Below are 24,122 nucleotides of genomic sequence, written 5' to 3' on the forward strand. Positions count from 1 at the left end.
TATATATATTTGTATTATTATTAAACTGTGAATAATGTATTCACTCAAATATAAACATTAAGGTGCAGCTTTTCGATTAACTGAAACAATCTGTATTTGAACTGTACTGTACTAGTACCTAAGCAGCCAGTTTGACATTAGGACTTGCTTGTCATTGTATTTTCATGTTTTTTAAAGAAAAATGAACTTGTTCACATTGCTTGCCGAAAGGGCAGATCTTTTGGCACTAACAATGTCTCCTGCTGTGGAGAACACCGTCTCGCTAGGGACAGGGGTAGTAGCCGATACAGCCAGGTAGCGCTTTGCTAACATGGCAACATAAGGATATTTGGCATTTGTAATAGCTTTGGCTCGGTCTGAACTTGTCGCGAGTGGTGGAGGCTTAAATGCTAGCGGGAGTTGGATTTGCACTTCAGTCTTTTTTCTTTTGGTACCGGTGATATTCACGTTCGGGTGATGCCTTTTCAAATGAGTGTGCAAGTTTGATGTATTGCCAGCCGCGTAACACATTTTTGTTGAAAAATGCCGACAAACAGCTTTGGTTCGGTCCACCTGTCTTTGTCCGTCATCCTTGTACGTAAATGCGAAACCAAAATGTTCCCACACCGGAGACTTCAATGATGCTGGAGGATTTTCGAGCTCAACTTTATCTGCGTTCGCCATTTCAACAGTTCCTCAAATGACTGACTACATTTGAACGCATCGCTGGGACCAGCTCTCATAGTATGCCTCTCGTCCAATGAAATGACTTGGTCGCTCTATGACGCGTTGAACACAATGTGAGCAAATTACTCTGAATGCTGCAACGCAGCACCTGAGATTACTTCCAAAAAGTTGTTCACATTCTCAATTGTTTAACGTTATATTAGTTCGGTACACTTCGGTACACATGTGTACCGAACCGAAGGGCCCATACCGAATAATTTCGGTATGGGTATGTGTACCGTTACACCTCTAATGTTTACATATATATTTTAGAAGTACAATACAAGACAAGCAGAAGTTTCATGTGTGGGCCGTATTTCATTATACTTTCAGAATTTCCTGAGGGCCGATTCCGAGGGCCGCATTTGGTCCCCGGGCCGCAGTTTGGACACCCCTGGTCTACAAACTAAAAACATCCCATAAAAACAGACTACCTTTCCCACTCTTCTGTAAAACCCCATCTGTCTGTTAGAGAGTTGATTACTAAAGTGTGGCTTTGCATGTTCAGCTGGCCTTCTATAGTTGATGGAAGAATGAAAGAGCCTGCAGTCAGTGGGTAACATCACTGATCGGTTTCCCCAGTGAAAGAAACACTTCCCTGAGTTTAATACAATACTGCTGAACCAGCAGAGACCCCTCACTGACCAGAGAGTCTCCAGTCCGCAGTCTGGACTCTCCAGAAGATCTCTCAGCAGCTTCACATCTGAATCCTTTAGATCGTTGCCCCTCAGGTCCAGCTCTCTCAGATGGAAGGGGTTGGACTTCAGAGCTGAGGCCAGAGCAGAACAGCTGATTTCTGACAAACTGCACTCCCTCAGACTGAATAAAGAAAACATGATGAGGATACAAATCAGTTTATAATCAGATGTGTTACTAAACATTTAAATGAATGGGAACAAAAACATATGTCTTCTTCAGAAAGTTAACTTTATCCTGTAAAACTAATATTACTTCAGATGAACTTTATTCAGACGTTATCGTTTACTAAATATTAAAAACATAGATTTACTTTTAACAACTAACATCTATTACAGTTCCTTTAATAATCAGTCAACATGTATCTCTGTAGTTCTTACTTAAGTACCTACAAATGAAAGTATGAATAAAAGAACATTTACAACTTTGTGGATGTAAGTTAATTAGAAGAATGAGGTTGAATAACTAATGAAACATGAGATCTCCAGCAGGAACAGAGAGTCAGTGAACTGACGTGAGAGTCTCCAGTCTGCAGTCTGGACTCTCCAGAAGATCTCTCAGCAGCTTCACTCCTGAATCTTGCAGATAGTTGAAACTCAGGTTCAGATCTCTCAGATGGGAGGGGTTGGACTTCAGAGCTGAGACCAGAGCAGAACAGCTGATCTCTGACAAACTGCAGTTCATCAGTCTGAATAAAGAGAACATGATGTAACTTTAGAAAACAATGTTCCCGTTTAAAATAACTCCAGGTTTAATAATCTGTTCAGAGTTAAACAGCGTTTCAAAGGTCTCCTATCAGGCTATCTCTAGGGATATATTATGGGTCTCAGATATATACAAATATATAAAAACATGTCTATGATGTGTTTTGCTCAAAATACCAAACAGATCATGCATTTTAGAAATCCCTCATATCCCTCTGTTCCAGCTGTTAGAGGAGAGCAGGTTCGGGTCCTTAGCTTGAAAAAAAAGAAAGGAGGTGGAGCTAATGCCTGATCAGAATACTAGCAGCAGAAACTCAGCTAAATGCTGCCGTGATGAAACTCCATATCATGTTCCAAACCACATCAAGGATTATCTCTGAAACAGTACGGAGCTCAAACTCTTTCTCTCTCTCAGGTTTACCACGAGGTGAGTTCCTTTTGATTTCCTGCTTCTTCACACACATGCTCTCCAGTACAGGTTAGCTCTGAGTGTTAGCATGCTAATGTAAACAAAGACCATATTACTTCCAGAACACGTCTCATTGTTTCTGACAGCAACGTTTCTGATTGGCCCGTGGGTGTAAAGCCCGCCCACATTTTAGTAATGCCGTCATGACGCAGCAAATCTGGATCAGCTCCGTTGTTACCCCGTTTTTAGAGATGTGCGTACGGAGGAAAGAGAGAGGGGTTTGTTTCCTGACACTTTGTGAGTCTCCTGACACCGGGGACACATGTTGATGTAGAGAAGACATCACAAAGTGACTTTTGCATGATAGGAGTCGGAGACCTCTAATCTCAGAGATGATGTAGAAAACATCCATTGATAATATGGAACTTTAACGTTGATCAGATGTTTATCAACTCCTTCATCTCCCTCACAGCTCATCAGTACTGACAGCATCTCCACTGACTCATGGAGCACAGAGTGAGTCTGTGGAAGCTCAAACACTCTCCCTCACACATTCACCTTCTCTTTGATATTCTGATCAATATTCAGTCATCAGCAAAAATGGAAAAAAATTATTTTAATGTATTTGTAACGTAGGTGATCTCTGGGGCCATAGATCTCGGCCTCCGTCACGGATTGTGTAGCTTTGTTGGTGGCGAAATGTAGGTAGTGTGTGCGTCTGTATGTGTTTTAGTTTGTCTGTCTCTGTTGGCTGGTTTTATGTTAAAAGTGTTCCCCTTCCCCCATGTCTGTGGCTGTTGATTGTGTGCACCTGGTGCCCTGTGTTGTCTCCTCCCCCCCCCCACCTGTGTTTAATTGCTGATTAGTGTGTGTATTTAGGGTATGTTGCCCTGGCTGTTTTGAGGCTGGGAGTGTGGTGTGAGATCTAGTGATGGCAAAATGAAGCTTTGAATGAAGCGTCGAACCACTTGGAAAATTGTGTCGGAAATAGGTTCATTTCTCGAAGCTTCAGTTACAGCGACCTCTCCTGGCGAAGTGCAAGGCTGCAGTGGGTTTAACGTATCTTTGCCTTGAAAAATATTCGATGCACACACACTAAGACTGAATATCATGTTCTATTTGCAATTAAAGATTGATAATTGTGTGTATTGGGTTATTAAGAAGAGACTAGAGAGTGCTAGACATGTTTTTGGGCGGAGAGGGCCTTTTATCAGTCATTAAAGTTGAAAAGCAATGATTAAAATACATCCATTCCGGGCTTTGAACCAGCTGCGCGGAGGACATCGCCGCATTCGGGCCGCCAGCTGTACCCACTGGGCTATCTATTCCTTGAAATATTTAACTGTTTTTATATTACTGATAATTGTCTTTTTGTTCACAACTTCTCCACATTTCGAAGTGTTTCCCGAGCCAGAACGACCTATCTTTCTTCCTGGCTTGCTCTATAATGATACTACAATTCAAATGCAATACCAACAACAACTCAACAGCAACAACGCAAACTACGACAACAACCCACACATTGCACATTGTTTAGAGCGGTCATAAAGTGTTGAAGCACAAGTTTGAAACTGTTTCAACCTGTCACCTGTCGAGACGGGGCAGTGCATTGAATCGCGTGACTGGACCGCGAACCAGTCAAGTGATTCATTCAGGAAATGAAGCAGTTGCTGCTTCGGACGTCACATGTCACGTGATTTGAAGCAAGCTTCGAAAGCACTGCTTCTATGGAATAGGAAGCCCAGGGTTGAAGCTCCGTTCGAAGCTTCAGTGTCAAACTGCCATCACTAGTGAGATCCCTGTGGTTAGTGACGGTGTGCACATGTTCGGCAGAATTGAGGCTGTGAATCTTTGTGTCATATGTTTATGAGGTAATAAATGCCCACACCGGGTTGTATTTTGGACATTCTGCCTCTGTCTCCTTACTTGGTCGGGCCGCTCAATTGTCAGCTTCACAGTATTTTTTCAAAATTCAGAAAATGATAAACACAAACAGAGGAAGTTCAGTCAGTGAACTGACCTGAGAGCCTCGAGTCTGCAGTTTGGACTCTTTAGTCCAGAACTCAGCAGCTCCACTCCTGAATCCTTCAGATCGTTGAAACTCAGGTCCAGATCTCTCAGATGGGAGGGGTCAGACTTTAGAGCTGAGGCCACGACTTCATAGTGAGTCTCTGAGAGTTCACACTGAGCAAGTCTATAATAACACATATATTACAACATGTGTTAAAAAAGAGGAAACATAATGACCTCAAGCATTTGATGAAAACATTTTTTGACATATGTTCTGATTGAGATTTGCTGTTAGTCCATTTTATATATAATAATATGATAATAGAGTGTAATGTGTTGTCAGTGTGATCTGATCACAGGTCTGTGCTCCTGCTGTCACTGACTGTTACCAAGGAAACAGAAATTAAATTAATCACTTGACAATATTAGAGATGTACATATTTAAATGTTGATTAATATTTAGATGTGAATGATGGATGTTTTGGCTTCTCTGAGCATCTGGAAATGTATTGTGCACACAAACACAGTTAACAAACCAATAAAGTTTCAATATTCTAAACTGAATACCATCAGATGTTCTCACTATAAGAGTATTAAGACATAACTCTGGTATTGGTGGGATATGATATAGATCTTATTTTAAACTCTAAAACATTGTGATAACAACGTGTGTGTTTAATGATAAAGAAACTACTAGAAAGTAATAATAACTGCTAACTGTAAGTCCTGCTGTGTGGTGTGATCACATGCTGAGAAAGCTCTAAAGTCCTTCATGTGTTTGACATGTCGCCTCCATCACTCAATATGAAGAGAGAAACGCTTCAGTTTAACTATTATTATAAATAAATAGAAGAACAGTGTTGGTTTATTTTGCTCTCAGTATTTAAACAGCAGAAATGTTATAGTGTTTATTTTAATAATTAAACTTCTGATCCACATTAGTTTATAAAGTTAATCACATCTGGACTTACTTGAACTTCCTGCAGTTCCTCACAGCTGGAATCAGTCTCCGTTTCCCCTCATCTGATGTGTTGTACTTCTCCAGGTCCAACTCATCCAGAACCTCCTCTGACATCTGCAGCATGTAGGCCAGAGCAGAGCAGTGGATCTCAGAGAGTTCCATCTCTGATCTGTTCCCTGACTTCAGGAACTCTGTGATCTCCTGATGTACTGAGAGGTCCTTCATCTCTGTCAGACAGTGGAAGATGTTGATCATCCTGTCAGGAGAGATTTTATCACTGCTCATCTCCTTCAGGTTGCTGATGGCTCTCTGGATGATGTCTGGACTGTTGTCTGTGCGACCCAGCAGGCCTCCTAACAGTCTCTGGTTGGACTCCAGAGAGAGGCCGTGGAGAAAGCGGACAAACAGGTCCAGGTGGCCATTTTTACTTCTGAGGGATTTCTCCATGGCTCCCTTTAGGAAGACATCCAGGGATGGGTAATCATGATATCTGTTATACCTGTTCTCATAGGGCTTCAGTACCGCTGTGTCTCTGTTGGTGTTACAGTGCAGCATGTAGACTGCAGCCAGAAACTCCTGAATGCTCAGATGAACAAAGCAGTAGACTGTTTTCTGGAAGATCACACTCTCTCTTTTGAAGATCTCTGTACAAACTCCTGAGTGCACCAAGGCCTCGGTGACATCAAGGCCACAGCGCTGCAGGTCTTCTTGGTAGAACATGATGTCTCCTTTCTCCAGATGTTCGAACGCCAGCCTCCCCAGCTTCAGAAGAAGCTCCCTGTCAGCCTCTGTCAGCTGCTGTGGACTCGTTTCATGTCCCTCTTCATACTTCTGCTTCTTCCTCTTGGTCTGGACCAGCAGGAAGTGTGAGTACATGTCAGTGAGGGTCTGGGGAAGCTCTCCTCTCTGGTCTGTAGTCAACATGTGGTCCAGAACTGCAGCAGTGATCCAGCAGAAGACTGGGATCATACACATGATGTGGAGGCTCCTGGAGCTCTTGATGTGAGAGATGATTCTGCTGGACAGGTCTTCATCACTCGATCTCCTCCTGAAGTACTCCTCCTTCTGGGCGTCAGTGAACCCTCGTACTTCTGTCACCCTGTCCACACACTCAGGAGGGATCTGATTGGCCGCTGCAGGTCTGGAAGTTATCCAGACGAGAGCCGAGGGAAGCAGCTTCCCCCTGATGAGATTTGTCAGCAGCACGTTGACTGAGGACTTCTGAGAGACATCAGACACAATCTCACTGTTTCTGAAGTCCAGAGAAAGTCTGCTTTCATCCAGGCCGTCAAAGATGAGCAGCACTTTGCAGACAGCCAGCTGCTCGGCTGTGACCTTCTGTAAGGTTGGGTGGAAAACATGGAGCAGCCTGAGAAGACTGTACTGCTCAGCTTTGATCAGGTTCAGCTCCCTGAAGGAGAGCGGGATCACCAGACTGACATCTTGGTTTCCCAAACCCTCGGCCCAGTCCAGAGTGAACTTCTGCACTGAGAAGGTTTTTCCAACTCCAGCCACTCCATTGGTCAGCACCGCTCTGATGGGAGTCTGTTGGTCCGGTAAGGCTTTAAAGATGTCCTGGCACTTGATTGGAGTGTCATGGAGGGGCTTCTTCGTGGAAGCTGTCTCCAGCTGCCTCACCTCATGTTGGGTATTAACCTCTTCACGCTGGCCTTGTGTGATGTAGAGCTCAGTGAAGATGCTGTTGAGGAGGGTTTCACTTTGATCAGTTCCTTCAGTCACACGTTCACATCTCCTCCTCAGACTGAGCCTATGTTCATCTAAAACCTCCTGCAGACCACATTCTGCTGGAAGAGAAGGGAACAGGAGAGAATCAGAAAATGCTTTTGAGAATATAACAATAAAACTAGTGGTGCACAATCGGTCCGATATTAGGAATTATGACGTCATCCCGATAAATGTATTAGTAGCCCCGATAATATACAATATATTTTTTGGGTAAAAAAAAAGAAAAGATCCTGCGGTGTGGGTGGATTGGGATGAGGGGCGCTTGTTTTTCACTCGGCTCCTCCCGTTTTGCCAGTAGTGTGGTTTAGGAAGAGGGGAGTTTTTCACAAATCCAGCGCTCCCTAACTTGTGCCTGGCTGTGACGTAAATGGCGTGCGGCCGTGAAGCCAGGACAGTAAACAAACATGTCGTCGGTAGTATGGGACTATTTCAAAGTTTCAGAGTTAGATAGTTCGCTTGCTATTTGTATTAACAAATGCAGAAGTTCCACGAGGAGGGAAGAAGGCAACGAGCTATAATACTTCCAACCTGATCAGTCACCTGAAACATCGCCATGGCTACGATGGTGTGTTAAAAGCGTACGAAGACGCTTGCGCTGCTAAACTAGCGGCGAATCCAAAGCCAGCTGCAAAGGCATCGGGGCTTTTACCTATCGACGAGGCTTTTGAAAAAGTTTGCCAGATTTGTTTGGGGAAATAAATATGGTCACTTTGAAGAGTCAAAACTGTTCTTGGCTTTGTTTTGTTCATAGTAGTAATGCTCATGTCATTTGCTCACTACTAGTCTCTTTTTTACCACCAGGTGTGCAACAACTACAGGTACATTTAATATATATTATATTATTATCGGTTATCGGTATCGGTCTTGAGAAGCAGGAAGTTATCAGTATCGGTTTCAAAAAACCGATATCGTGCATCCCTAAATAAAACCTATAAAAACAGACTGAGTTTAAATGTTTTATAAACATTTTAATGTCTATGTTCTTCAACAGAACCTAATAAAAAAAACAAATGAACCAGGAAGAGGAATAAGACGCTGCATGAGTTCGGCCTCTTACCTCGTACAGAGCTGCTCTGACTGGCTGTCTGCAGGCCAGCTCTGGTTCTGGATCTTTCTCCACACTGGGGACAGGAGGGGTCTCCTGATGGAGGGCGCTGCTCCCAGTATGAGGTGATGCACTGTCTGCAGAACCAGTGTCCACAGCTGGTAGAGACTGGATCCTTCAGGACGTCCTGACACAGAGCACAGCCGGACAGCTGCTCCTCCACAGGAACACCACTCTTCCTCTTCTCTCTGTGGAGAGGAACACATCCTTTATAGCACTTTGCTTCAGATGGGCTGATTCTCCCCAAAGGTACAACAAGGGGGAACATTCTAGTTTGATCTTTAAAAAAAGGTCTATATAATATATACCCTTGTGATCAGGAAGATAGCTTACAATTCACATAATCATAAAACCAGAGAGCATCCTGTCTGGATTCATGACCCAGAGGAGCAACTGTTCCCTGTATCTACACACACAGCTGTATTAACCTGGTACACTATAAACCCAACTTGCATAGAATCTGCTGTGAATTAAAAGAAATAAACCAACCCAGTCTCACGGCATTTCGTGTTATAGTCACGACATTTAATCTATTGTTTCGTGTTCACCAGCACGATTTCCCCCTTATTTTCGTGTCACACAGAGCGATTTTAAAAGCAATGTATTTCTATTGGTAGTATGTTTCGTGCCTGCAGCACGTCTTTTTGTCCATTCGGGTCTTGCAAGACCGGAAGCTGTGTGGTTCATAAAAACATGTTCTTACTCAATATCAAGCCACGATTATTGTTTTTATTTTAAATCGTATAATGTCGGACTTTTTTTGTCGTCTGTGAGGAAAAGAAATGGGCCTCAGAATACTGAAATCTGTATTTTTTTTTAAATCTTTTTTTCCTTCTAATTTGTTATTCTTTTCTAAATAACACACTGTTATTTACTCAACAATAGCACACAATTATCCTTGTTTTTATTTATTTGTTTAATTCCATAATCTCTGTCTTTTTTGGCGTCCGTCAGGAACTGAATTTCAAAATAAAAAGAACCGGAAACAGATGTAGGCCTATAAGGGAAATTTCGAGCATCATTGCGATACACAGGGCCCTTCGCACTTCGGTTAAATGGATTCCTTGCGTCCCTCACTTGCGTCATTTCTTTGTGACTAGTCCCTCCCACCAGGGAAGCATGGAGAGACGCAAGGAAACCACGAGAAGCAGGGAAATGAGTTTTAAGAGCAATGGGACGTCCTTTCCTCCGGAGCGTCACGTGAAGCGACGTCCGTTTGTGATGACGCTGCACAGCTGATCGTCTGACAGCAGCTCTGTCCCCGTTATTTCCACACACACCCCCGCCTCTGTTAGTTCACATTTACTGACACAAACATTTGTATCATCTGTTGTAGACCCAAATACATTAAATTAAATAAGAACTAATTCTCAAAAAAGATAAACGCCATTCTTAAAATGTATAAACGAAAAATGCGATCATGAAAATGTTTCCAATAAATGACGAAAATTATTTTTGACAACGTTGTTGTTCAGATATATCACATATTTGTAACTAAATGATACATTAATTGAAACAAAACACGGTATAAACTGAGGAGTGAGTCTCGTGAGGTTCATGTATTTTCTTCACTCCGCTGGGAAACTGCTCTCATGTCAAGAAGTATCAGATCAGTGCATGCGCTGCATCGTCCAATCAGTGAGCGATACACAGTAAGGGGGCGGGGCGAGTGTCTGAGGATATTCATCGGTGGTTCCTCGGTTATAGCTCCTCCATTATCGCTCCTTGGTCCTCCGGCAAAAATAAGGCCATTGGGACGTTACTCAAGATGGCACAGACAAATCAACTTCCGGTGAGACCGAGGAGCGAGGAAATCAAAAATAAGAGAAGTGAGAAGGGCCCTAAGAACTGGATACAGCGTGGGAGGCGGGGCCTCATTCATTCCTATGAGAGTTGCTCATTAGCGCATGATGATAAAATGGCCCAACTTTTGATAGAGCGAAACATCACAGATTACCCAGCATGCCTGAGAAGTACCCGTATGTGCGCTCATAGCGCATGCGCAACTTTAACCAAAATGCTCGTTCACATCAAGCACGTCAATTTGTGTATACACGTAACAGCACCGCACGTTGATGACAGCATGGTAATGATTTGTTATTATGATGGATTTGATATTAACGAGGCGGCAGTTAGCAGCTAGCGGCTAGCTAGTCATTATGCTAATGTAACATCAATCGTTATGTACTTATATTACGCTGTAACAGGATCTAGTGATATCGAAGCAACAGAGCTTCATTTCACTGTAAAAAAACGGTCAAAGTACTGGTAGCAGCGGCTGCCAAACAAAAACCCTTAAATTAAAGTAAAATACTTTAACTGAAATAAAGTGAATAAGCCATTTATTTATGGGAATTGCCCTTAAACATTTTACAGGAAAACACTGTAATTTTACAGATTTATCCTCTCTTTTTACAGTCAATAACCTTTAATAAAAGTACAGCACTAAAACTTCTACGGGCAAAAAACCCGTAAAAAAACGGTCAAATGACTGGCAGCAGCGGCTGCCAAACAAAAACCATAAAATTAAAGTAAAAATACATTAACTGAAATAAAGTGCAAAAGGAATTAGTATACAGAAATTGTCCTTAAAGATTTTAGAGGAAACTTTCCTCTCTTTTCAAAATCCATTATCTTAAAATGTTACATTAAAATACCTTAAATAAAGTTCTGATGAGAAAAACAGTTTACATTTGTTTTATTAGGGGGGGGGGGCCTTGTTGAGGTGGCGAGAGGTTTTGGTCCTGATGGAGAGAGGTTCTGGTCCTGATGAAGAGAGGTGTTGATCCTGATGGAGAGAGGTTCTGGTCCTGATGGATAGAGGTGTTGATCCTGATGTGGAGAGGTTTTGGTCCTGATGGAGAGAGGTGTTGGTCCTGATGGAGAGAGGTTTTGGTCCTGATGGAGAGAGGTTCTGGTCCTGATGGAGAGATGTTCTGGTCCTGATGGAGAGAGGTTCTGCTCCTGATGGAGAGTGGTGTTGGTCCTGATGGAGAGAGGTTCTGGTCCTGATGGAGAGAGGTGTTGGTCCTGATGGAGAGAGGTTCTGGTCCTGATGGAGAGAGGTGTTGATCCTGATGGAGAGAGGTGTTGGTCCTGATGGAGAGAGGTTCTGGTCCTGATGGAGAGAGGTTCTGGTCCTGATGGAGAGAGGTGTTGGTCCTGATGGAGAGAGGTTTTGGTCCTGATGGAGAGAGGTTCTGGTCCTGATGGAGAGAGGTTCTGGTCCTGATGGAGAGAGGTGTTGGTCCTGATGGAGAGAGGTTTTGGTCCTGATGGAGAGAGGTTCTGGTCCTGATGGAGAGATGTGTTGGTCCTGATGGAGAGAGGTGTTGGTCCTGATGGAGAGAGGTTTTGGTCCTTATGGAGAGATGTGTTGGTCCTGATGGAGAGAGGTTCTGGTCCTGATGGATTGTGTTGAAGGCAGAGCTGAAGTCCACAAACAGGATCCTGGCGTAGGTTCCTGCTGTGTCCAGGTGCTGGAGGAGGAAGTGAAGTGGTAACTATTAGTAAACCATAATGATGGATGTTATTATCAGCAGCTGCCAATAGATCCCCTACATCTTGTATGATGGACCTTTGAAGCACAAGCGCACGCACGCACTATTGTGGGAACAATCAAACGCACCCTCCCTGGCTGCAGGCTGATAACACAATTGGGATCGTGGTGAAATTCTCTCTGCAGACCCATTCTCACAGCGTTTATCAACCTTTTTCTTACTCAATATCAAGCCACACTTATTGTTTTTACTTCGGCTGTGACTTTGTGTGTGCTCAGGGTGAGTTTGGCTGTGTTTCGCTGTGTATCGCTAAACAAGGAAATCAGACCTCCACGGAGCTTAGCGCGATTCACAACGTCCCGACTGGTCCCGACCAATCGGAGCACACTGGGCTCACAGGGAGGAGGGGGCAAGAGCTGCAACGAGCCGTTTAGTGGAGAGAGTGAATACTGCTGAATACACATACTTTACAGAGATGCTGTATGCGAAACCAATGTGAGTTTGGAAAATTGCACAGTATAAATCTATTCTAGTAGACCACAACAATGGAATTATGATCAGTGGAAATGGCCATGACATGTGACCTTTAAAATGGTACATATCGCTGAATCTATATTTTCATCTTCAGGTGATGACATATGCATAATGTCCCTGTACAATAAGATTCGAGCATTTTGTAATCCAGTGAGGAAATTCAAGACCAGTAAATATTGATTGATTAAACAACACTATATAAAATGTTAGTGTTTTCTTCAAACTCAGACTCTCTGCTGCGGCTGTACCTCAAAGACAAAACAATTGTCTGATTATCTTTGTTGAACAAGGTCTGATTGTCCTGTACTTGTACAATGTACTTTACTAAACCACATTCAATATTATGTTAGACACAAGTTAGTTATTACTCACATATCAAAACTTTTCATCTGCAAGATGGAAGAATAGCTGGGTGCTGCCTGGAGAGACTGATGAGGGACACAGGCTGGCTTCAGCAGCTTTCCACACAAAGCCATCACATCTTCTCTTCCATAGTCCTCACTGTCCATTGGTGCTCTGTCAAAAGAGTGAACATCACAGCTGTCATGGTAACCCTTTGTTACACAACATACAACCAACATGTGTCAAAAGTGACCCGAATTAGTTTTAATTGTAAATATCTTTGCAATACATTACTTGAACCATTCAGGATTCCAGGTATTCCTCAATTAACATGTTTTGGATCAACACCAATTCTAATTTTTATTTTTCCTTTCTTACTTTTTGAATAAAAATCATGTTTGTATCACTACACTTCTAAGGGACAACATGGGTCAAACATTACCTGTATTCTTTTGCTAGTGTTTCTTTACTATACATTTTCAAAAATAATTAATTTTAGCAGTGATTTGGACCAAGCATGTATGATGTAGTAATACAAAAAGTATTTTAGTTCACAGTGTGACATTAGTTAGTCATGTTAGCGTGTAATATATAGAGCATAGCTAACTAGCAAGTTAGCCGAATGTTAGTGGTTATCTTTTTATGCTATGCTAGCTGTTGGCTACTGAACATTAACAAACTAGATTCCGCTGTAAGAAAGCTGTGAAACTTTACATTAAACTTGGCGACAACACTGTGACACCCCGCTGCATGTTTATGTGTAATTCTCCCGTGTTGGAGACGAGAGGGTGGGGGGGCAGCACGGCAATAAGCTGTGAACTAACGTTAGCAGCCGCATGTTAAGCCAGGTTTCCCGGGCGCAACATCTTGCAAGAAATAGCATCTCAGGGCTTCTTAACATTTAACAACCTATTAATGATGCATACCAACTTAACTGGAAGAAACTCAGCTAACTAGAAGAAGAAACCTAACCTTAAATAAAACATTCACAAACTAAGGATTATCTAAATACATGTTTAACTCCATTACAGTTGCAGGACTCACCAGATCTCAAGTCTTCTGTTCTTTGTTGACGTCCCGATGCTCCTATTTAACGTGTAGATGTAAAACAATCCCGATATTAATCCATAAACTCCTGTAGCAGACATACAGACAGCTGTAGCTCGAGCAGGAGGAAACCCGCTCAAACTGACTTGGATGTTTCAAATGTGAACGACAGGCGCGGACAGTTCTCATTGGCAGGTTTCTTCAATTACGTTTATATTAACCAATCAGGAGTGTTGTGGACTCATTCCAAACATGCCTGACTTGTCTGCCGTGTTTTGGCTGAATTCTATTTCAAGTGCCGTAACTCTGGCTGTCGGCCAGAATCCGAAAACCATACATTATACTGTAAAACTAAGGTTTATTACTGTAAATTGACCAATGGGGAAAAAAAACAGCAACATAAATAAAACAAGGATAACTGTGACTTGTTGAGTAAATAACAGTGTGTGTTTGAAACCTTGGTCCTCTCTGCAGAGATTTCTCCACTTTCTATGATTTTAATTTGTTTTAGGCAAGGCAAGTTTATTTATATAGCACCTTTCAGCACCAGGCAATTCAAGGTGCTTTACAAAAATGAAAGACATTCAGATAAAGGCATTTAAAAACAGTAAAAGATAATAAAAGAAACATTAAAAGAAAAACAAAAAATGAAAGACATTAAGAAAATGGCATTTAAAATCAGTCATTAAAAAGAAAAGCTAATAAAATAAACATTAAAAGATAAAAGTTACAGTGCAGTCTAAGATATGAATAGTTCAATTATTTCGGTTCTTGATTTCTTATTTATTCACAGAACCTCCCTTTGGAAATTTAGACGGATTGTTTTCACCATGTTATGCTCACATGACATCCACAATCGGACCCTCAGGAGGGTGTACTAGCCCCCTACTCTGCTTTGCGTTCCATAACAAAGTCTTTAAGTGTTACCTGAACACCCCGTGTTACCAAAACACTATTTTTCACCCGTCGGTGATGTGATACTTGTTCCTCAGTACAAATCACCCAAAGACTGATCGTAAACCCTGGCTACGATGGATATCCCAAATATCCTACTTTCGAGCAGTCCCTCTCATAAATGTCATGGAGTTTCAGACGGTTTTCACCATGTTATGCTCACATGACATCCACAATCGGACCCTCAGGAGGGTGTACTAGCCCCCTACTCTGCTTTGCGTTCCATAACAAAGTCTTTAAGTGTTACCTGAACACTATTTTTCACCCGTCGGTGCTGTGATACTTGTTCCTCAGTACAACTCACCTAAAAACTGATCGTAAACCCTGGCTACGATGGATATCCCAAATATCTTACTTTCGAGCAGTCCCTCTCATAAATGTAATGGAGAAATTAATTAAGTTTACATTTAAAACATTAAAAGAAAAAATACATGGATAAAAGTTACAGTGCAGTCTAAGATATGAATAGTTCAATTAAAAGCAGCGACAAAAAGAAAAGTCTTCAGCCTGGATTTAAAAGTAGTCAGAGTTGCAGCGGACCTGCAGGTTTCTGGGAGTTTGTTCCAGATATTTGGAGCATAATAACTGAACACTGCTTTACCATGTTTAGTTCTGACTCTGGGGACAGAAAGCTGACCAGTCCCTGAAGACCTGAGAGATCTGGATGGTTCATAATTTAGCAGGAGGTCAGAAATGTAATTTGGGCCTAAACCATTCAGTGCTTTATAAACCAGCAGCAGTATTTTGAAATCTATTCTTTGACACACAGGAAGCCAGTGTAAAGACTTCAGAACAGGAGTGATGTGATCCACTTTCTTAGTGTTAGTGAGGACTCGAGCAGCGGCGTTCTGAATCAGCTGCAGCTTCCTAATAGATTTTTTAGTGAGACCTGTGAAGACACCATTGCAGTAGTCGAGTCTACTGAAGATAAAAGCATGGACAAGTTTTTCCAAATCCTGCTGTGACATTAGTCTTTTAATCCTAGATATATTTTGTATTTTGTAGGATAGTAGGCTGATTTAGTAACTGTTTTAATGTGACTGTTGAAACTCAGGTCAGAGTCCATGACTACACCTAGATTTCTGGCTTTATCTGTTGGTTTGAACATTGCAGACAGAAGCTCAGCGCTCACTTTTATACGTTCTGACTTTGCTCCAAAAACCATTACCTCAGGTTTATCTTTGTTTAATTGGAGAAAGTTCTGACACATCCAGTCATTGATTTGTTCAATGCACTTACTCAGTGTTTGAATTGGAGCATAGTGTCCTGGTTAAATTGTTACGTAGATTTGTGTGTCATCTGCATAGCTATGGTAACTTATTTTGTTGTTTTTCATTATCTGAGCCAGTGGTAGCATGTAGATGTTAAAGAGAAGAGGCCCCAAGATGGAGCCTTGAGGAACCCCACATGTCATATTTGTCAACTCAGATGTGTATTTACCTATAGAAACAAAGTTGTTTCTGTCCTTTAAGTAGGATTCAAACCAATTTAGAACTGTTTCCGAAAGTCCCACCCAGTTTTCCAGTCGGTCTAGTATTATGCTGTGGTCAACAGTGTCAAACGCAGCACTGAGATCTAATAATACTAACACTGAAGTTCTGCCACTGTCTGTGTTTAAGTGGATGTCATTAAAGACCTTTACAAGAGCAGTCTCAGTGCTGTGGTTTTAATGATATTGTCAACTGTAGATGTTTACAATATAGTAAGTTACGAATTTCATGAAAACATATTTATTTACTTTTGTTTCAACATTGGATATTTTGTGTTTGTGGTGGATTCAATCGAATATTGAGAAAATTATTTATGTAAAAAAATGTTACTTACATTTTACGTTTTTTTTATTTTACGCTTTTTTTACAGTTTTATGTTTACCTTAAAATTCCAAAGAAAATCTTAAAGTCTTATAATAGTAATACACTTTTATATTACGAGTTACATATTTAATTACAGATAACAACATTTTATTTTACGTACATCTGCATTTTCTGAAAGTGCAAAAATACTGTAAATATTATATAGTAAATGTACTGTAAAAAAAAAAGGAAATAAACGTTATTTGTTGTTATTGTCAAAATAATTAAAATAATGTTTTGGGTTGTTAATTTATAGTTAATATCTGTCATTTTACAGGATTTTGCAAATTATTTAAAAAAATATGATAATTACTATAAAAATGTACAGTTATTTCCTGTAAAATTACGATCTTTTTTTACAGTATAATAATATATACTTATAAGTAATATTAACTTTATTGAATACAACATTTACGGTACAAGATTTAATCATACAGCCCATGTAGTATGATAATGAATTACAGCAAACATGTGCAATATATCCATTATTACAGCTCCGTGGGGTGGCAGTAAGACGATATGGGTCCGTTCTTATTGTGCATCCATGGGTAAAGATAAATGCAACTCACATTGGTTTCCAGGCCCGGAAACACTTTTTCCCATTGACTTACATGGGGAAAGAGTGGTCTGTAAATCGTTGGATAATTTTTTTTAGAAGTGCTTCAACATAGTTAACATTGCAGGAAAGCAATATATGTTAAGGACTAACTTTTATAATAAATACATTTGTATTTATTTTTAAGATATTTTCATAGTTCATACAATCATACATATTGGGATCATTGGTATTAATGTGGACCTGAGGAAGAGGGTGACGAGCATAAGTTTCACTTTCCTTTTTTATTTAAATTCCATCTTTGGTCATGAAGAAAATGTGTCTCTGTTGTCCACGTTCATAAAGCAAAGCAGCAGCATCAGAGCACGGTGCAGAGTCTCTAGATGAGTCCCTCCTTCTTATTGAACATCCATGTTGTAGTCTGCTGTATAGAAAACTATAGTTTCCATAGTTTCCCCACAAGCAGCGGACGCACAAAATGACGTCCGCTGGCGCATCATAAACACGTCAGATAGTGAAAGTGCATTCGGATTCTTTAAAGTGTCGCAGTCTCTTCTCCTAAGTCCTTTTGAATTATCCTATCCACTATCCCTTAACCCCGTGACGTTTCACTCAGAGGTCAAGGAATAGACGATAGGGTTAGAACTTAGGAGCTGATTTTTGGACTATTCGACTGCATCCATGGTACTGACACCGGGGGTCAGGTTATTCGCCTGCAAGAAAAGGCGCTAGCGCGGGACCGTAGCAGGATGTGACGCATATTTTAGTTGACCTAATTAAAACCGTTTGGTTTTTTATTTATGTGTCACAGTATCACCTCAAAATACAAGATACGAAACATTTTCAACCATGCAAGAAAATATAAATAGTCCTACAAATAATTTTATTTTATTTCCTTCTTATTTTTGTCTAAGCTCAAGGGAGCCAGAGCATGCGGCTCGAGGGCTGCGGGTTGCCGACCCCTGGCCTAGTGGTTAAAGCACGTTATTGAATTATTGTTTTTATGTTATATTTGATGAAAAAAATATTTAGAGTACATACTTTCATAGGAGGAAAGTAGAAGGTCAATGATAGAAATATAGAATATAAAAAATCAAGAAGATACTATAAGTGATCTCTACAATAAAACAGTTAAGTGCAGGATGTACAAAGATATTAATAGGAGGAGGTGCAAAAGAGAAAAACTAATTAACCTTTATTTAACCATTAAAGAATATTTTAGGTTAAGGTCTTCTTTTAAATAAGAAAAAAGCTTTGGGGGTATCTATCTACAGATAAATATTAAGCCTGACAAAGTACTTAATGTCTAATATATTGCTTTCCTGCAATGTTAACTATGTTGAAGCACTTATTTTAACTGATATTATGAATTATACTCTTATGTATGTAGATAGTATAATAGATGTGCAGAATATGACAGTTGTGATAAATGTCTTGTAATGCACTGTTGAGGAACCTCAGCTGCGACCCAAGTTTTTCATTCATTGCATAACTACACCGTAGTTGTGTATATGATATGTCAATAAACCTTAGAAAATCTTGAAATCTTGAAAGGGATGTGCAAAATAGCAATTATATTCAGTCTTTAATTAACTATTAGTAGAGAATAATGATTAATTAATATACATTATAGAGATCTGCAGATAAATGTTTAGTCTTCTCAAGCACCAACTATCAAATATCTCTCCTGATTGTTGGCACTTGACAATCACCTTCCCTGAACTTTACTCAGGTGTAACTAAAGTCTGATTTAAGGGTTGTTTATATTTCACATCATTAATCAGAATCTGCAAAGTAACTAAAATAAATGTAGTGGAGTAAAAATACCAGGTTAACCTCTGAATTGTAGTGGAATAGAATTACAAAGTATCAATGAGCTGTTATGTGGGTATATATTAATGCTGCGAATTATGGATACAAGCGATTTCCCCCCATTTATTAATTATATGTTTTACATTTGATAACACCAATGTCAATTCCAGTTTTAGATAGTCCGGCGTGGTTTCGTTCCATTTCAAACAGCTGTTTGACGCTCGGCATAACCTTGGCGCACTGCCACTCCAACATCCAATCACAGAGCTTGAAGATTAATCATGAGGACTGTAGTCCCAAACGATAGCTGGGGATTATGGGTAGTGTAGTGTCTTCGGCCATCCTAAACTCAGAAATGTTTTTCGGATTTCATATCGCATTAACACCAAATCCCAACGTGCATTGCAGCTAAAACATCCAATCAGCGAGCTTAAACCATAGCTGAGGATCTTGGGTAATCAGTTCAGTGGCTGTGTATCGCAATGATGCTCGAAATGTCCCTTATAGGCCTATGTCTGTTTCCGGCTATTTTGATTTTGAAATTCAGTCCCTAACGGACGCCAAAAAAGCACGAGATTATGGAATTAAACCAATAAATAAAAACAAGGATAATTGTGTGTTATTGGTGAGTAAATAACAGTGTGTTATTTAGAAAATAATAACAAATTAGAAGGAAAAAAATACAGATTTCAGTATTCTGAGGCTCTGAGCCACATTTCTTTTCCTCTCAGACGACAAAAAAAGTCCGACATTATACGATTTTAAATTAAAATAATAACTGTGGCTTGATATTGAGAAGGAACATGTTTTTATGAACCACACAGCTTCCGGTCTTCCACGACCCGAATGGACAAAAAGACGTGCTGCAGGCACGAAACATACTACCAACAACATACAACATACATTGCTTTTAAAATCGTTCTGTGTGACTCGAAAAAAAGGGGGAAATCGTGCTGGTGAACACGAATCAATAGATTAAATGTCTTGACTATAACACGAAATGCTGTGAGACTGGGTTGAATAAACATATGGAAAGGATGCCTAAATAACAACAGAATGATACTGATTTGTAAAAAGCCTGAGTTAATGCTTTGTCAGGTCTGTCTCCAACACAACGAGCATACATTTTTTATTTTATTTTCTGAAGAGACCGGTTTGATTAAAGCTAGGCTAACATTAGCTGCTCCATCAGCACTCAGAGTGACTTCATGAAGTCATAAGTACAGCAGTCACTATATTGTTAGCACCACAGACGGTCTCTGGTTCAAACAGGAACATGAATAACCCTGATCAGAGGCTCTCCTCTCTGATCCCCTCAGACCGTCAGAGACCACAGGAGCACAATCTCAACACTGACAGCTTTTTGTAACGGAGCGTAACAAACTTTACACTCAAGTTGAAATGTGTCACGCTGCACGAATACGCAGGTGACATTAATTTAACATCTGCACTTCCTTCGTGTTGCCAGGCACGGATCTGGGTCTTTGCATTGACTCTACATGTGATTTCACTCAACTCTGTTTCACCTGCTAATCCACCAGCTCTCCAGGTTATCCCTGTTATTAATAACACCTTAAAAAGACATATCATAGATATTCCCAAGTACTTAAATAATGTTTTGGACAATATACATAGTTTTTAAATCAGAATTTATCAACATTGTTGCTATTTAAAACCACTTTATACACAGAGACAATGATAATATAATTGCCTCTTGAAATATCCTTAGATGATGTTAGCTTACTCTGCTGCGTGTTCCCTTTACAAACTGCTCCCATGATATCATTAAAGAACAGTTTAATTTACATAAAAACTGGATCCTCTTCAGGTCAGGTTACAGGAGAGACTCTTACTTTGTGTCTGAGGGTCCAGGTTCATCACTGAAGTCTGGAGGATGATCTTTAGACCGGTCACTCTTCAGAGACCACATGGAGACCGGAGACTCTGCTCTCTGTCTGTGGAAACAACACAAGTTCAAACATCATTAGTTTATTTAAAGAGCAGCTTCTGATCTGTGACTGTTCGCCTGATTACAGACTTTTAGAGTTGTTGAGTCGTGATTGTGGGTTTCTGTTGGTCAAATTCATTCGAGTGTGAAACGTTTTACATTATTTGCTTAATTTAACACAAAGTCCAACATGTAGAGTGTGAGGATGATTTCACTAGTAGATTATTTACTATCTCTGATGATGACAAGAAGCAAGAGATCAATTACACTTTGTTAATGTACTCTACTGGGTTTCATTAAACAGTTGAGATGATACCAAACAACTGAATCCTCTTCAGGTCAGTTCACAGTAGAAACTCTTACTTTGTGTCGGAGGGTCCGGGTTCATTACTGAAGTTAGGAGGACGACCCATGGACCAGTCACTCTTCAGAGACAGACAGCTGGAGACTTGAGATTTGTCCTCTTCCTCATCTTTGAAACCACTCATCTTCTCCAGTCTGAGAGATAAACACACACACACACACACACACACACACACACACACACACACACACACACACACACACACACACACACACACACACACACACACACACACACACACACACACAGTTAAAATACATGAAATCAGACAGGCCGTCACATGTTATACTCTGAAGAATCAGAAAACAGGAAATAATAAAAGTGTACAACACTTGCAGAAGTCTCATGGACTCTAGGACGCAGATTGTTAACCAATAAGTTATTTTCTGACATCCAGTTTGAGTAAATAATAAATGTGTGAAAAAGCAGATCCTGGTGTTAACACTCACCCTGTTGTTCTCCTCGTGTCGAGCTGTAAAATGGCGTCTGGCAGTCTGACAAGTCTGACTTCATACTTTCACTTTCAACTACCCTCACCTGTCTGCAGCTCCTCCTCTGATTCATAACCAGCCTCACCAGCTGAAGCAGTTCACACGCAGGGACTTTGTTCAGTGAGATAGAAAAAGACATGCAGCTAAAAACAAGCTCAACAAAGTTATCAAAAGGACACAACATCCACACATCAGCCTCCATAGGATATAATTCAATCTGCTTTATATAACAAACAATGAACAGCACCTTAAATAAAAACACAAAGCTAAATTTAACTAATTTATAAGATGTGCCAAAATCAGGGCTGAAATAGAGGTTAACCGCCATTCAGTATCCCCTTTGGATCGTTTTATTTCATACAGTTCCATTCTGATTGAGACAGGGAAATAATCTAAACCTCACGCGTGGCGTTTCACTGTCAAGGGGGGGCGATATAGCGTGTATGTAATTACATTGCAAATACTGACTTGAGCCCCACCGTAGATAAGATTACCCAACACAAATACTCTGGCGCCGCCACTGTGTATTGGAGGCGCTGAAGGAGGATGTTATGGCCGACAGTGTCGAATGCTGCAGTTAGATCCAGGAGGATGAGGAGAGAGGGGGAACCAGGTTCAGCCGCCATCAGCAGGTCGTTTGTGACCCTGGCCAGAGCTGTTTCAGTGCTGTGGGCGGAACGGAAACCGGACTGGAATTTCTCAAAGAGGCCGTTTAGTTGGAGATGGTCCTGAAGCTGGGCGGCAACTACATGTCTAACTGTCTACCAGCAGGTCATGCGCTCACTGGCTGTGGCACAACAAGTGGTTTGTACAGAACAGGAAAGACAACAGCATTCACCAAACTCAAGACCCATCTCAGCGAGCTCAAAGATCAGGCCCATTGTGGACTCTGCCAGTTTGGAAGAGTCTTTGCCAGTCGCAAGAGAATTTGCGCTTCTGCTATATTGTTAAAAGGAAATTGGTCTGATGTGCACACACTTGGATGAACTGAGGTTCATAATTGCATCAACAACAGATGCAGCCTCGGAAAATCTGCCGCCTACAGAGGATGCATTTCAACAACATGTATAGAGCAATGATTCAGACAGCGATATGGTGCCCAAACCCAAACCCTTGTTATGGAGTCCTGTTGGCAAGGGGTGGATTGTCAGAGATGGGGCCATTCAACCAGTGCTATTTACAAAACCCCCAGCACCTACAGAAGTCAGAGACATTACTCACGTGTATTGCAAAGATGCAAAGTGTGGAGAGAGTGGCCTCTCCCTGTACGGAGTTCTGCACCTGCTGTGCAGAATGTCAACATGTGTCCCCTAACGTTTCTGAGGAACCTGACATTTTACATTATATTCTAGTATCTATATACTTGACCTCTCACAGAATTATATGATGATTAGTATACTGTACTTTGAATTACGGTTCCAGTTTCAATAACACCTGTACTATTTACTGTACACCTATGTTTTAGAGGCTTGCAATTTAGAACTAATACACTTTATTTTATTGGGTTACTCTTATTCTGACTATTTGGTGATGTAGTTCAGCCACCTGGTATTTCCCTCTCCAAATATGATGACCATCAGAGTGAGCATTCTTAACTTATAGCTATTGTGCCACTTCTCCCTATTGTGCCACTTCTCCCTATGCCTATGTCTAAAGAAATCTCATTTGCAATAGAACTGTACCAGATATTTCCATACAACTACTGGTTAGTGTTCAATAGCACCCGAGACAATTCAGTAATGGTATCTTTATAGGGATACTGTTTTTCTGATAAATGAGAGCAAAGGGATTGAGTCCTATGTTCCTATCACCAAAAGTACAATTTCCGTCTAAACTAAAGCTAAGTTTACAGGACTATAATTCAGTATTTCTTTAGATAAATATTTGTCTGACTATTTGGTGATGTGGGACAGCCACCTGGTTCATTCCTCAGCACATCTGAAGAGGAAAAGAGTGGTCATTCTCAAGTTATGGGCTTTTTTGTCACCTTTCCCATTCGGCTGGTCTAATTTGGCTCTTTTCAGGGATTGGGGTAGTTCTAAAGAACAACCAAACAAAAAATGTTTCCCCCCGAAATAAAATTTGACAACAATCAATGTCATTAATGGGAGACCCCAAAGAAAAGAAAAATCATTGTTGTCATTTGTTCTACCTCGGGTAGGGGTATCTCAAAATCTGAGGGCCCTTCCTGACTATAGGTCAAATCCACCCAGATGACCCCAGAAGTGGGTTTCTTTGCTAAATCTCTCTAAAAAGGTCGAATTTCACTTGCTTTGCATCAATCTTGATACAGGGTACTTATTGTAGTTTGGATTCCTAAAGCTTTAGTCTACCATCCCATCGTTCAAGGGTGGTTTTCACTATAAGTATTTTTTTGGACGGACA

At 40.7% G+C, this 24,122-nt stretch overlaps 1 protein-coding gene across 1 annotated transcript; it reads right to left on the reverse strand.

Annotated features, from left to right (window-relative positions):
* Positions 1 to 4,521: 4,521 nt before the first annotated feature.
* Positions 4,522 to 21,731, reverse strand: LOC117442446 (protein NLRC3-like). The gene is made up of 5 exons (XM_071202428.1): positions 21,696 to 21,731; positions 21,246 to 21,380; positions 8,325 to 8,515; positions 5,496 to 7,287; positions 4,522 to 4,708 (listed from the first exon to the last, which is right to left on the reverse strand). The coding sequence occupies exons 2-5, from the start codon at positions 21,368 to 21,370 to the stop codon at positions 4,522 to 4,524; spliced, it is 2,295 nt and encodes a 764-aa protein (XP_071058529.1). The 5' UTR covers positions 21,371 to 21,380; positions 21,696 to 21,731.
* Positions 21,732 to 24,122: the final 2,391 nt, after the last annotated feature.

This window comes from Pseudochaenichthys georgianus, unplaced genomic scaffold (assembly GCF_902827115.2).
Source record: "Pseudochaenichthys georgianus unplaced genomic scaffold, fPseGeo1.2 scaffold_430_arrow_ctg1, whole genome shotgun sequence".
NCBI classification, from domain to species: domain Eukaryota; kingdom Metazoa; phylum Chordata; class Actinopteri; order Perciformes; family Channichthyidae; genus Pseudochaenichthys; species Pseudochaenichthys georgianus.

Excerpts from the sequence above, each read along its gene's own strand:
- LOC117442446 (XM_071202428.1), bottom strand. The coding sequence starts at position 21,370 with ATGAGTGGTTTCAAAGATGAGGAAGAGGACAAATCTCAAGTCTCCAGC. Across the intron at positions 8,516-21,245 it reads CCCGGACCCTCCGACACAAA|GAAGAGTGGTGTTCCTGTGG; the intron begins GTAAGAGTTTCT and ends CAGAGAGAAGAG. Across the intron at positions 7,288-8,324 it reads AAGATCCAGAACCAGAGCTG|AATGTGGTCTGCAGGAGGTT; the intron begins GCCTGCAGACAG and ends CTCTTCCAGCAG.